The sequence below is a fragment of the Enhydra lutris genome, unplaced genomic scaffold (assembly GCF_002288905.1).
Source record: "Enhydra lutris kenyoni isolate GAN:26980312 unplaced genomic scaffold, ASM228890v2 scaffoldscaffold17, whole genome shotgun sequence".
Lineage (NCBI taxonomy): Eukaryota > Metazoa > Chordata > Mammalia > Carnivora > Mustelidae > Enhydra > Enhydra lutris.
Genome location: NW_019154101.1, coordinates 42,634,202 through 42,648,469, shown reverse-complemented (window position 1 = coordinate 42,648,469; position 14,268 = coordinate 42,634,202). Strand labels below are relative to the sequence as shown.

General features: G+C 41.4%; 1 protein-coding gene across 1 annotated transcript in view; it reads left to right on the top strand.

Annotated features, from left to right (window-relative positions):
• Positions 1-14,268, top strand: part of LOC111147678 (filamin A interacting protein 1) — a 165,602-nt gene that overhangs the window by 113,505 nt on the left and 37,829 nt on the right. Inside the window, exon 4 of the mRNA XM_022503892.1 lies at positions 4,632-4,810. Coding sequence (XP_022359600.1) covers positions 4,632-4,810 — 179 coding nt within the window. The remainder of the gene's footprint in view (positions 1-4,631; positions 4,811-14,268) is intronic.

Below are 14,268 nucleotides of genomic sequence, written 5' to 3'. Positions count from 1 at the left end.
ATCCTCTCTGACATATGAGTCTTTTCTCATCTCACTCTATCCATGTTTGAGCTGTTTATGTTACTGTCCTGCCTGAATCCCCCGATGTTTGTCTCACCTTTCCTTCAAACTCTACATCTCCAAGTTTCTCAAATGTGTTCTCTCAGGGCCCATCTATTTTAACTGACACCCTGAAACTCACCAAATAATGCTTCAAGTGTTCTACCTTGATCTTCTCAGAATTTAATTCTTAAATCTGTCTATATTTTATGTATTCACCTTGGGTAGCGGTTGCAGTCTTCAAGATAATGGCTCCCAACTGATCTCATGAAGAACTATCAGCAGTTTTACAGCATGTTCCCCAAACATTTTCTGGATCCCAACCCTTTTCGTGGGGGGACTCGCATGGCTCTGTTCTCTGTGCTCGCCTATCTCTACTTCCTCTGGTCACTCATTTTGATTCACTAATGACTAATATATGTCCCTTCTTTATAGCCTTATCTTTAAGAGCACTTAGATCCATTTCTCTTCTGTGTAATTCGAGTTTGTTCTTTAAGACTTTATGTTTTGGGGCACCTGGGTGGCTCAGTGGGTTAAAGCCTCTGCCTTCAGCTTGGGTCAGGATCTCAGGGTCCTGGGATCAAGCCCCGCATCATGCTCTCTGCCCGGCAGGGAGCCTGCTTCCCCCTTTCCCTCTGTCTGCCTCTCTGCTTACTTGTGATCTCTCTCTTTGTGTCAAATAAATAAATAAAATCTTTAAAAAAAAAAAAAGACTTTATGTTTCCTCTTTAGCAGACTTAGATTAAATTTGGTTTCAGTAGATCTCTCTCTCCCTAAATCTCTTAATATTTCTCCAGTTAGCCTTTTGCTGATACAGAGCTAAAATCACTTCCTAAACCATGATTCTTTTGTCTAAAACATGCTGACATTTCTCTCCATCTCAAGTCCTTAAGCCTCTTCTCTATCAGCTTGCTTTTGTAGAATAAGACTTGCAGGTATATTCTCCTTTTGGCCTTCAGTGTTACAATGATCTCATTTAATTTTCCTTCCACCTCTGTCCAAGTGGGAGCTGTAATTTCTAAAGTAACGGGTTCCCATTTCACTTTCGGTATTCCTTAATAAAGGCAACTGTTCCTCAATGATGGAGTCACAGTTTGGATCCCGAAAACCAAAAGTCATGGACACAGTGTACATGATTAATGAATTGACAGAGCCCATTGTTATAGGAGGTGGTCTTCAGAGCCTTTAGACAAGTCACAAAGATCCAAGAGAGAGAGGTTAGCCTACCTAAGTTCTCTCCTAGGAGCTCTATGTAGTTCCAAACAAAATAACAAAGAACAGGGTCTTGTACAGCTGATTGCTTGCTACCTATGTTGGTTCTTACATCTAGAATTTAAAATTAAAAGCTAGATCCTCACGCATGAATGCTTTATTGCTAAAGGGGAATTTGCTACCTCTGCAGTTTAAAGTCTGGGCCTGCAGTTCTGTGTGAAAAACAGTGTGCACACCATTCTTTTAGTGCATTAAGAGACAAAAAGACTGTCTTCCTGATTCTGTAATCAGTGCTGGGGTCAATCAGTGCTCGTGTAGCTAAGGGGAGCATGGCCCACTGAGACCCCAGCAACTGCTCCAGTGGGCCGGCCTCAGGACTGTAGCTGCTGAGAACAACAAACCTCAAAGGCCCACATGGACAGGACTTACTAAAACTAAGGTCTACCTTTGACCTGGTCTGCCTCAGAACATTTCATATCAACACAAGCTGTTTTTCTCCACATGTCCTCACAATCTCTTTTTTTCTGAGCATCTTAGCCATTCAGTTAATAATGCCTCCATCTTCCCTTCCAGAGTTCCTCGAAGGGATTGAGGGTAACTGCAGGAGTTGGATAGATGATTTAAAGCATTTAGTTTTATTACTGGTCTGAATAGATAAATCAATACTATTGGGCTTTCTATTGCTTTCCCTCCAAGACTTTGGAGAAGCCACTTGAAGGAGAATTTGGGCCTTCAGAGCACCATTTTATGGCAGTCAAAGTCAAAAAATAAGAAATGAAAAGGCTGAGCTGCTTATGCCTAGTTCCCTACTCCAAATATAACTTTCTTTTTTCTTTTCCCTTTCCCTTATGTTCTTCTGTTTTGTTTCTTAAATTCCACATAGGAGTGAAATCATGTGCTATTTGTCTTTCTCTGACTGATTTATTTCATTTCACATTAGATGAAATGACTCCATGTGACTCTAGCTCCAGCCATATTGCTGCAAATGGCAAAATTTCATTCTTTTTGATGACTGAGTAATATTCCACTGTGTATATATCTTCTTTATCTTTTTTATCTATTCGTCAGTTGATGGAAACTTGGGCTTTTCCCATCATTTGGCTATTACTGATAATGCTTCCATAAACATAGGAGTGCATGTGCCCCCTTTGAATCAGTATTTTTTGTGTCCTTTGGGTAAATACATAGTAGAGCAATTGCTGGGTTACAACTTTCAAATAAGTCACCCCTCCTTCCCAGAGGGGTGAGGGTATGAAGAAATAGGCAGAAGCTGCTTTCCAAATACTTTCAAAAGTGGGTCCTACTTCATGATAAAATAGAAAGGATCAAAAAAGGGAAAGAGTTGCTCTTTCTACCTTGATGATGATGATGATGATATATTTTAGAAATGCTTGACAAATTCTATAATATATGATGAAAATCACATAGTCAAAAGATGGAAGAGTTCCTGGGGAGAATAGTTTGTAATAGAGAGATATTCCAATGAAGGAAACCTCTTATATAAGCTGTCTTTTTAAGACTACAGAAATTTATCAGAACACATAAAAGCACAATTGGCCAATCCCTAATGGTATCAAATATTATTTGCCACCAGTCAACCTGGGCTTCTCTACCAGTCTGTCTAGTCACAGGTTCTTACACAAAGGGACAGAAATTTGGTCCGAAACACTGAGGATTATGTGGGCTGTATCTCTTTTATTTGGAGGCCCAGAAATGATCCCTACATATACCCCTACAGACCTCACACAACTGTAGAGGGAAGCTCAGACCTCCATGTGACTGAGGGACAAACATGGAGAACCCAGGGAAAAATCTCTGATGTGGATACCGTGTGGAATTACCCCCATTAAGTTTTAGCAAGTAGGCTGTGGATTGAGAATGGATTTTAAATATATTTCAACTAAAGCCATGGTTCTCAGTTAGGGGTGGGGGGTGGTGAAAGTGTTTTGCCCTCCAAAGGATGTTTGGCAACATCTGAGGGTAAGTTTATCACAGTTGGAAGTCGTACTACTGGCACCTGGGGAGGGGGCCAGAGGCCAAGGAGGCTGCCACACCTCCTCCCGTGCACAATACAGCTACCCAAAATTAAGAATGTCAATAGTTCTGAAATTCTAAAGTTCTAAAATGTCAATAGTTCTGAAGTTGAGAAACCCTGAACTACAGTTTGAAGAGGAGAGTAGGATAGGGAACTATCAATATTGCGAGAGTTGGTCCTGAACACTTACTTGGCTCCAGGCTCTGTGCTTGGCACTAGAAACTAAAAACAAAATCAAGGCATTTTTTTTTTAAGTCTGTGTAGTGTCTGACAATTTTTTTTTTAAGATTTTATTTATTTGTTTGTCAGGCAGAGATCACAAGTAGGCGGAGAGGCAGGCAGAGAGAAGGAAGCAGGCTCCCTGCTGAGCAGAGAGCCCGATGCGGGGCTCGATCCCAGGACCCTGAGATCATGACCCGAGCTGAAGGCAAGGCTTTAACTAAACCACTGAGCCACCCAGGTGCCCCTCAAGGCATTCTTTAAAGATCTTCTAGCCTGGTCAGAGAAATAGGCACAAAAATCCTATAATAGGGGTGGCTCAGTCAGTTAAGAATCCTACTCTTGATTTCAGGTCACTTCATGATCTCAGGGTTGTGGGACCCAGCCCTGAGACAGTTTTCAGACTCAGCAGCAAGTCTGCTTGAGATTCTGTCCTTCTCCCTCTGCCTCTCCCCTCCAACCATGTGTGCTCTCTCACTCTCCCTCTCTCAAATAAATAAATACATTCTAATTTTTAAAGAAGTCCTGTAATAATATTTGACAGCGTCTCTTTTAGTCTGAGATACGTGCTCTCTATAAGTCCTGAAATCCTCCCTATATTTAGCATCTCTTGATAAGTCCTGAAATCCTCCCTATATTTAGTATCTCTTGAAGAGAGAGGACTGTGGAGACTTCCTATACTTTTCCTAGAAGTGCATGTAACTGCAAGTCTTAAAAAAAGATTGTGATGTTAATAATGACTTCCCAGGGGAGAAGTTTGGTACAGGTACATGCTGAGCTGTTAATTTTTCTGAGATGAGGAGGGCTGTCATCCTCTTTCTAAGTATAGGGTTTTGTGCCATGTCACGGAAATAGTGAAAGAGCTTGTTCTCTTAACAGCTTAGGAACCAGTACACCTGCTCACAGCAAAAGGGCTAGAAGGCCAGAAGTTACTACAGCCTTATTACAGCAAGTGTAGAAAGCCAGCTGGCCTAGACAAAATGAGGGATTGGGGAAAATGGCAGAGAACGCCAGACCCGATGTTCTCTCCTTGCGATAATAAATCAGTGGACCAATATAATATTTTGAGTGAGTCCTATGCAAATCAAATGAACTACTAAGCTCTTTCCCATGTTTGTTTACCCAGCTGGACAGACTTGAGGAAAAACAGAAGGAAACGTACCGGCGCATGCTAGAGCAGCTGCTACTGGCCGAGAAGTGTCACCGACGCACGGTGTATGAGCTAGAGAGCGAGAAGCACAAACACACCGACTACATGAACAAGAGTGACGACTTCACCAACCTGCTGGAGCAGGAGCGGGAGAGGTAATGTGCACACAAGCCATGAGCCACACGGAGATCCCTGCCGCCCTTTCATCTCTGCCCCTCTGGTCAGGGAGCCCACTTGAACCCAGGGACACCACAGATGGGCGCCCAGGTTCTGACTCCCATTTCTGAGTGATTTCTGATCTGCATGGCTTGTAGAAAGTGAGACAGACTTTTACCTGCTATTGTCCATCTAAATAGGTTTGGGGGCACACAGGGGTGGGACCCTACAGATTCCCTGTAGGAAGTTGAGAACCATAAAGCCATACAGCTGGAAACAAACCCAGGGAGCCTGTATGTGATCAATGAAGCACCTACATTCCAAAAGCTTCTCTACTAATTTCTTTCAATGGAAAATAATCTACTTTTACTTCCTGAATAAGTGGTTGACAAATCAGTAATCTTAACCATTTAAAATGAACCCTATTCATCCTTTTTAAAATTTTTTTTATTTTTTTATTAACATATAATGTATTATTAGCCCCAGGGGTACAGGTCTGTGGATCACCAGGGTTACACACTTCACAGCACTCACCATAGCACATACCTTCCCCAATATCCATAACCCAACCACCCTCTCCCTAGCCCCCTCCCCCCAGCAATCCTCAGTTTGTTTTGTGAGATTAAGAGTCTCTTATGGTTTGTCTCCCTCCCGATCCCATCTTGTTTGATTTATTCTTTTCCTACCCTCCAAACACCCCATGTTGCCTCTCAACTTCCTCATATCAGGGAGATCATATGATAGTTGTCTGATTGACTCATTTCGCTAAGCATAATACTCTCTAGTTCCATCCGAGTCATCAGAAATGGCAAGATTTCATTTCTTTTGATGGCTGCATAGTATTCCATTGTATATCCATTCGTCTGTTGATGGACATCTAGGTTCTTTCCATAGTTTGGCTATTATGGACATTGCTGCTATAAACATTCGGGTGCACGTGCCCCTTCGGATCACTATGTTTGTATCTTTAGGGTAAATACCCAGCAGTGCAATTGCTGGGTCATAGGGTAGCTCGATTTTCAACTTTTTGAGGAACCTCCATGCTGTTTTCCAGAGTGGCTGCACCAGCTTGCATTCCCACCAACAGTGTAGGAGGGTTCCCCTTTCTCCGCATCCTCGCCAGCATCTGTCATTTCCTGACTGGCTAATTTTAGCCATTCTGACTGGTGTGAGGTGGTATCTCTAAAATAAATCCTATTCATTCTTAATACCACAACAGAAACTTTTAATACTTGGTTGTATATAAATTACTAAGTGACTAGATCTACCTGCTTTCTAAGGGTTACATAACTCTTAAAACTCAGTGTAAAAAAACAATAACAAAACAACCTCAAATAAAACCTCAGCATGTTGAGCACTGATATCTGTCCTGACAGGTAATTCTCTCAGACCTGGTATCACCATGTTTGAAGTTGAGACTCCAACTTGAAAAGCTTTGTAACTAACTCTCCTATAATCTCCAGTTTTGTTCAGCATCTTTTCAGCTTATTCTATCCCTTTTCTTTCCTCTGCTGAATCATTATGTCTGTGAATTCCACAATCTTTGAAACTGGTGACATCCAATCCTCATGCTTTGAGTTACCAAGCGTGTCTGCTTCTGTGTTTAGGACTTGCAAATTAAGAGCCACTTGGGAACAGCTTTAGTAATCCCAACTTTATTATATATTTAGTTACAAGAAAGAGATACGGTATTTAGAGGTTACTTTGCTTATAAGAAAAAGGTGTCATAGTAAGAGTAAATAAAAGCATGAAACAGCACAGGTTTTTGTTAAAGGCTTAAAAAGTTATTGGTAATTTTTACTTATTGTTGGACTTGGCACATCCCTTGGGGAAGGAGAAGTGGAAAGGAGAACAAAGTTCTCTTTGCTTGTTGGAGTGTAATGTACGATACTCTCCATTTCTTTAGGCCTGTCTTCTGCTCCTGTAAGCTAAGGTTTATCAGCTTTGTGTTTGAACAATGGTCTAATTTGACATATTGGGGGTAAACCAAGCACTGAGAATAAGCTCCACTCCCTCAGTCTCTGTGAACCTTCCAACCTCAAGCACAGATCTTGCAAACAAGGTTTTAGTGACAGTGTAAATTATGAATGTCTACAATAGCCCTCTGGTTAGGGGTTCTGTGTTGGAACGTGGTCAAGTAAAAGAGCAGCTGCTTATTTGATAGTGAATTCCTGAAAGATCTGAAATCAAATAATTTTAAAGAACACCTGTGTGAATCAATTGTTTTCCAGTCATGCTGTCTATGATTTGGTTCAGAACCAGACACACCTGTCTCTTCTATAGTTTCCCATGTAAGCTAAATGCCTGAGGTGGCACCAGTTCACTTCAATTGTTGGTTTAATTATTTTTATTTATGTTTACATTTTATTTAAATTCAAGTAATTAACATATAGTGGATTATTCGTTTCTGAGGTAAAGTTCAGTGATTCATCAGTTGAATGATGTGTGTGGCTGGGAGACTGTACTTATCCAGGCTGTTCCTTTTCCTTTTTTTTTTTTTTGTCTTCCTAATTTTTGTGTTCCATGAGAGTAATTGAAATAATAACACATGATGGAGAGCTTTATAGTTCACAAAGTACTTTTATATTCTACAATAAGCCCTCCCAGATGTGTTTATTTACTTACTTCTTGTTGATCAACTGTAGATGAACAATTCCAATCCTCTGTACCCTTTGGAGTTGTTTGATTTTACTAAAACAACTCCAGCAACCATTTCTCCTGAGCAAAGTGCTGTGTAGGTTTTTAAAATCAAAGTAATAATTAAAAGAGAATTATCTTGGGGCACCTGGGTGGCTCAGTGGGTTGGGCCGCTGCCTTCGGCTCGGGTCATGATCTCGGGGTCCTGGGATCGAGTCCCGCATCGGGCTCTCTGCTCAGCAGGGAACCTGCTCCCCCCCCCCTCTATCTCTCTCTCTGCCTGCCTCTCCGTCTGCTTGTGATCTCTCTCTGTCAAATAAATAAATAAAATCTTTAAAAAAAAAAAAAAGAGAATTATCTTAAGATGCTTTTGATATCTTGATCAGCAGCACTACTGGGATACATCAGCAAACTTTCCTGTTTTAGATAAGAATTCTCTAAGAGAATTTTGATGCTTGCTCATATATCAAACCACCTTAAGGTTTTGAAATAGTATTTTTGACTTAACAGGTTATACTTGAGGGCTTTATATTTTTTTACTATCGGTGTTTTCCCCCAGATCAATCCTCTGACTGACCACCAGTGCACACGCTGTGGTGGGCAGGCCCAGCCTGACACCCTTCTGCTAAATTAAACACCCCTACTAGGACCCTGACAACTCAAGATGGCAGCCCTGAATTTCTCTGCGATCTGAGGAGTCCACCGTGACTTGCTTGCTGAGTTCCTAGGGGGCAGTGAAGCCTATAGGATTTTCTCAAAGGTCAGGCCCGGGATTCCCGCTGCCCTTTGGAAACTGCCCTGTTAAATCTGCTTTGGGTTAAATCCTCTTTTTGAAGTAAGCGGTCATAATTAGATCTACTTATGGGGGCTGGCAGTGTGCTGACCCCGAGGCTTTCTTTCCCGTGGCCAAGTCACCAGGGAGCCCCTCTGCACAAGGTCCCTCCGGCCTCAACCAGGGCTTCGGGAGCTCCCAGCGGCTGCAGCACCTGCCCGGGATGCCGGGCTCACCTAACTCGGAGCCAGCATTTCTGAGCACGAGTGGGAGTCCTCCTGTAGACTGTTTTAAGTCCTTTGTTTCCTTCTTTGTTTTGCCTTCCATTCCCCTTCTCCAGAAAAAGTCCCTTTTGGTGGGGGAGAGGGGGAAGCCAAGAACTTCACTTCGGAAACATTTCCTTGTTTCTACTGTGAGCATGAGTAAAGGAAGTAAGAAAGTGAGACTTGAGATAAGCCGAGTGGTTTGCTTCCTATAATCTTATCCAACTTCTCCCACTGACCACTCGACTCTGCCGGCGGTCTCCTCCCTAGACAGCTTTTCATCTGGGGGTAGTGGGGTGATGGGAGGGGTGCTGAGCTAGGGAACTTTCCCTGTGGGGTAACATCTCGGCTTCATCCTCAGTAATTACCCTGCTAGAGTTTTTCTTTTCCTGCAGAAAAATGGTTAAAGATAACAAAAGGGGTCCAGGAATGCTGGATCCTTAGCAGGTGTTGATAAGCAACCCAAATTCAGATATTTGGTGAGACCAGGAATCTGGTGCTCAGAGCCCTGCCAAGAACTTATGAGATCAGCCCCTTTAAGTCCTTCATTCTGTGGGTGGAGAAATTGAGGCCCAGAAAAATTATCTAGCTCAACTCAGATTGCGGTGCACAGTGGTCTAGCACTTTTGTGCAAATGAGTCCCTTGTGCAAAATGGCTTGGGTTTTTTTTTTTTTTTTCCCTCTCTCTGTGTGTGGGCTCCCTACCTCCATGCTCTTATGGCCAAACTATGACATAAACTCTTAAACGGCAGAAAGATGGTTATTGGGAGGATATAAACAGGGATATTCAGGCCAGTGGTGTCCTGTCAAGATAGGAGAAGCTTTGAGATAGATCTGTTGGAAGCAGCAGCCTGGGGCCTTGTTTGGAGCTATGTTTGAATAACATATACAATGCTCAGCTTTGGTTGGGTTCTGTTTGGGGAGTCATGATGGGGGGCTGATGATGGTTATGAGGGGGCTAAATAAAGCCCACCTCTAAGCTGCCTCCTTGATATTGTCACTGACCTAGACCCTGCAAGCATAAAAATAATAGAAGCAGAAATTATTTTTCACTTTCAGGAGTTTTCAATTCATCTTATATAAAAATTCCACAAATTAAGAACCTAAAATGGGCAATATATTGTTCTGGGCTTCCTTTATTCTAAGTCAGCAGACAGTGATCATCATTTATTGCCATCATTTACTGCATATTTATTTCTACAAAGAGTTATATTCCCAAATTAAAAAGAGGAAAATAGCATGAAGAAAATGCATTGCTTAACTAGTACTGTTAATAATCAAGATGAAAATATACTTCATTGCATTAGTTAGGACTGGGTAAAGAAAGCTCCCTTTCTAAATGCTGTATTGTTTGGTCCATATTTTAAGTCACGTTGACCTTTAATGGCTTAATTCTGAGCACATGAGATCACCTTCAGCGTTTATATTCATTCTCTGTCTGAACTGCAAGACTTGGGATTTTAATCTTAAACTTCACAAGGGCTGCTTCAAGAATGTTAAAATAGAGAGAACACAGTTACATCAAAAGTGGTCTGAAACTTAAAGAAGTATTTGAGGTGTGTGTATATGTGTGTGTGTGTGTGTGCACACGCACACGCTAATGTAATGACGTAGGGGAGTTCTGTCTAAATCTATAACTGTAGATATAGATTTTAAAGCTTTTGGCTTCTATAGGCTCAGCCGCGACTACATAAATAATTACATCATCATATAATTTTGCAGTAAGACTTCCAAGCATAAGTTCATTTTTTTTTTTTTTAAGTACAAATCAGCATCTCAAGAGAAATCTCTTAACTTACCAAGCAGAGCATGCAGGAGCACGGGCTTGAATGGAAGGGAAGCTTTCCAGCCCTATTTTGGTCAACATGAAGGGGAATGGGCTTTGCCCAGTGGCTGGTGGGACAGGCTGCACTATTTCACTCGCCTATGCTGGGAAATGACCAGTCAGAGCAAGTTCTCAAAAAGTTTCTCTAGTTGCCTGGAATCCTGGGAAATAATCCTAGCCCACTTTGTAGAAAAGAAGTTCACACCTGGTTCCCTGGCATCATACCTGAGTCTTTTCTTAGATTTAGATGCCTTATCTTTAAAATATGGCAATAAAATGGGCTTTTCTCACTGGTAGCTTGGAGAGTCATAATAAGGCACTTTGTAGGAAAAGATTGCAATGATGTGTAAAAATATCAAGTCTTATCAAGCAGAAAGTGATCAATAGATAGAACATATTAGCAAAAAACACCTGAGCCTGCTTCTCTGTGCTTAACACCCTGCTAGATGCTATTGGATAGCAGAGTTAGCTTTTATTGACTTCTCTGGTCCTTGCAAAACTATATGATGCATAATTATTATCCCTATTTGGCACATAGAGAAACAGACAAGGTAAGTTCCTTCTACCAAGATTACTACCAATAGTAATCTTACTACCAATAGTTAATTGGAAGAATCAATGTTTGAACTGAGTTTACAGTAAAATATAATAATCTTCTCTAATTCCAAGTTCTTACCTTCTGATTAAAGTGAATGCTTCATTTCCCCCAATGCATGGAGGAGGAAAAGATGACTTGGAAAGTTGGCCAGTGACTTTGTGGACTGTACATCCATTCTGTTGCAGATTCAGAATTTGAGTAACAGACCTTAACTTGGTTATGAGTTATGTCGCTTACTATCAGTATCCTACTGGCCAAGAAAACTGCTGGGAATGAACAGTTTTTAAGAAAGGAGAGGAATTAGAATTCAGAGACTCAATCAGAAAAGGAATAGGTTTTACCGTTGATTTTCTGAAAGAATGCCAGGATCCAATTCCTCCTTCCAATTCTTCTTACTCTTGAAATATGCAAATCCCACTTCCTATGGGCAAATGTGATTGAAATGAAAGGAGCTGAGGTGCTGTTGTGTTATTCTTAGCTCACAGCAGGATATTTGCATTGGAGGGCGGGATAAATCAGGATGGTGTAAAGGAAGTAATGTTACATCTTAAAGGGACCAGGCAAGTGGCAACTCAAAAAGATAGTTTCCGGGGCGCCTGGATGGCTCAATGGGTTAAAGCCTCTGCCTTTCGCTCAGGTCATGATCCCCGGTCCTGGGATCAAGCCCTGCGATCCTGGGATCGAGCCCCGCATCGGGTTCTCTGCTTAGCAGGGAGCCTGCTTCCTCCTCTCTCTCTGCCTGCCTCTCTGCCTACTCGTGATCTCTCCCTGTCAAATAAACAAATAAAATCTAAAAAAAAAAAAAAAAAGATAGTTTCCTAGGGTGGGAAGTTTGGAGTTAGAAGAAGAGTTGATCCTCTTAATAGACCCAGGATAGTATCATATCTACTTTCTTCCCTGTAGAAGTTGGAGCAAATCACTCATCCTGAAGTAGGCACTCCCTGGGTTAAATATGACTCGGCCCATTAAAAATGCCCTTGGGGTTCATTTCACCAGATCCCACTGTACAAAAATGCTGGATCTTGGGTGGATGTGATCTTCCCAAGCTTCATAGCACCCTCATTCTGAAGGTCATTGAGTTAGCAGCCTCTGATCTAAGACTCTTCAGTCTTAGTAATATAACTTTAAAAGACATGCCTAGGAAAATAGGTTTTCTGATCAACAAAAGTTTCTGATTAAGCAAAGGTTATGATGTAAATTAACTTACTTTTATTGTTATGGAAAATATTCTCAAATGCATTTTACTTTCCTTTAGAAATTTTTAAATATACCACAAAATCATATTTGATGATTCAGGATCTTGTAGTGCTGCTACCTGGGTGGCTCTGTACTTTACAACCTCAGAGCCTATTAGATTATATTTAAATCTGAATGTTAATTACTGTTGCATTTTACTATAGGTAAGGATGGTGAAGATATTTTCTAGATCTAAGGGCTTAACCTGGCAAGCTGAGAGTTTTAGTTGAATATATAGATGTATAGATACATAGATATAGATAGATTTTATTTTTAAGTAATCTCTAACCCAACCCAATGTGGGGCTCGAACTCGCAACCCCTGAGATCAAGAGTCACAAGCTCCACCTACTGAGGCAGCCAGGCATCCCAAGAAGGATTCTAATATTATAGAAAGGGATGGTCACTAGAAAACTGGCCACTAGAAAGGAAAAGCATTCAAAGGGAGGGCTTGAGAAACAATACACAAGAAACACACTTTACTGTTTCAAGTTTTTTAACACATAAGACTTCCTTGGTCCTTGGGGCATCTGAGTAGCTCCGTGGGTTGAAGCCTTGGCCTTCGGCCTTCGGCCTTCGGTTCAGGTCCTGATCTCAGGCTCCTGGGATAGAGCCCCCGCATCCATCCGGCTCTCTGCTCAGTGGGGAGCCTGCTTCCTCCCTCTCTCTCTGCCTGCCTCTCTGCCTACTTGTGATCTCTGTCTGTCAAATAAATAAATAAAATCTTTAAAAAAAAAAAAAAAGACTTCCTCGGTCCTAGTATTTGATATCCCTTATTCTGGAAAAGTCCCAGGAGAAGGAAGAATGGAGGACAGTATTTGGAATTTAAATATGAGAGATAAAGAGTGAGAGCCCAGTAATGGGAGTTGATCAGGTTGTCAGAGTTTCTCTAGATCTGAACTGATCCTTTTGTTGTTCCCTTTCAGAAAGTTTTCAGGCAATTACCAGATAGCTCCTGAAACTCTAAGTACCTGATTCACTGAAGAGGCTTCTTCTGAGAGAAATAGAGGCAACTCCTTTCACATAACCATCATTCTTTCTTTTTTGTCATATGACTCTGTCAATGCAGGTCACAACCACTTAGACCAGATTCAACTGTCCTGGACAGAGGTCACAAAGTTCTCCAATTCAAACACCTTCAGTGCCAGGCAGTAACTGAGAGAAGCAGATCCAGCCCCTCAGCAAACACTGCATGAGTGGGGGGGATTGCTATCCTGGAGACAGCAAGCTCCTACTACCAGAGAAAGTCACAGTTCAGTTCAGGTGATTGATTCAGTTTTAGGTTATGGATTCTGTTGCCACATTGTTGCCAATTCTGATTTTTTAGGAAAAACAAAATTCTGATTTTAGTAAAATCTTTCAGTTTTTCGATGTTGGCTCAAATTTATAAAACAATGTGCAGTGAGCAAAATTCATCTCTTGGCTATTTATTCTTTACTGTGGCTGGTCAGACATGAAGGACATTTAGACCTGTAGGGTATCCTGGTATGAAAACACTGCCAAATACTGGGCTCTGTTTGATGAGGACCCACTAACTCATTGAGACACTTTCTTGAGGCATATGAAACAGAAGGACATAAAGACAATGGAAGCCAGGAAAAAACCAGCAGAGACAGAGAATTTCTAAGAGTAAAGCATAGCCATATCACAGGACTGGGGTTTCAGTGGACACCTGCATTTGAGAGGATGACAGGCATTGAGGCACACTCATTGCTGTTTAGTTGCTAGAACTTTAAGTGTATACCACAAAAGGATGTATCATATTCCACTTCTCTCTAGGCCTGACTGGCTGTGGAGACAGTTTTCTACATTAACGTACACTGGGGTAGTCTTACTAATAACTCCTATCTTCTTAGATAGTCCAGGTGAGCCTGTCCCTTACAACCTCAAAGACTGAGTAATTCAATTATAATATTGTCATAGCTTGGACATTTTCATTTGCCTATGCTCAGATATAAAAACTTACTACAGGATTATAATCGAGTTTTTTAACTTACTTTTTTCTGTTACCCTGTGTCCTGTTCTTATTTGAACAGCCAGTTAAGAGCAACCGCTGCCTCAAGGACATGCTGCCACTGCTGAAAGCGAGAAGTCAATATTTTGTGTTTGGATTTCAGAAACAAAGAT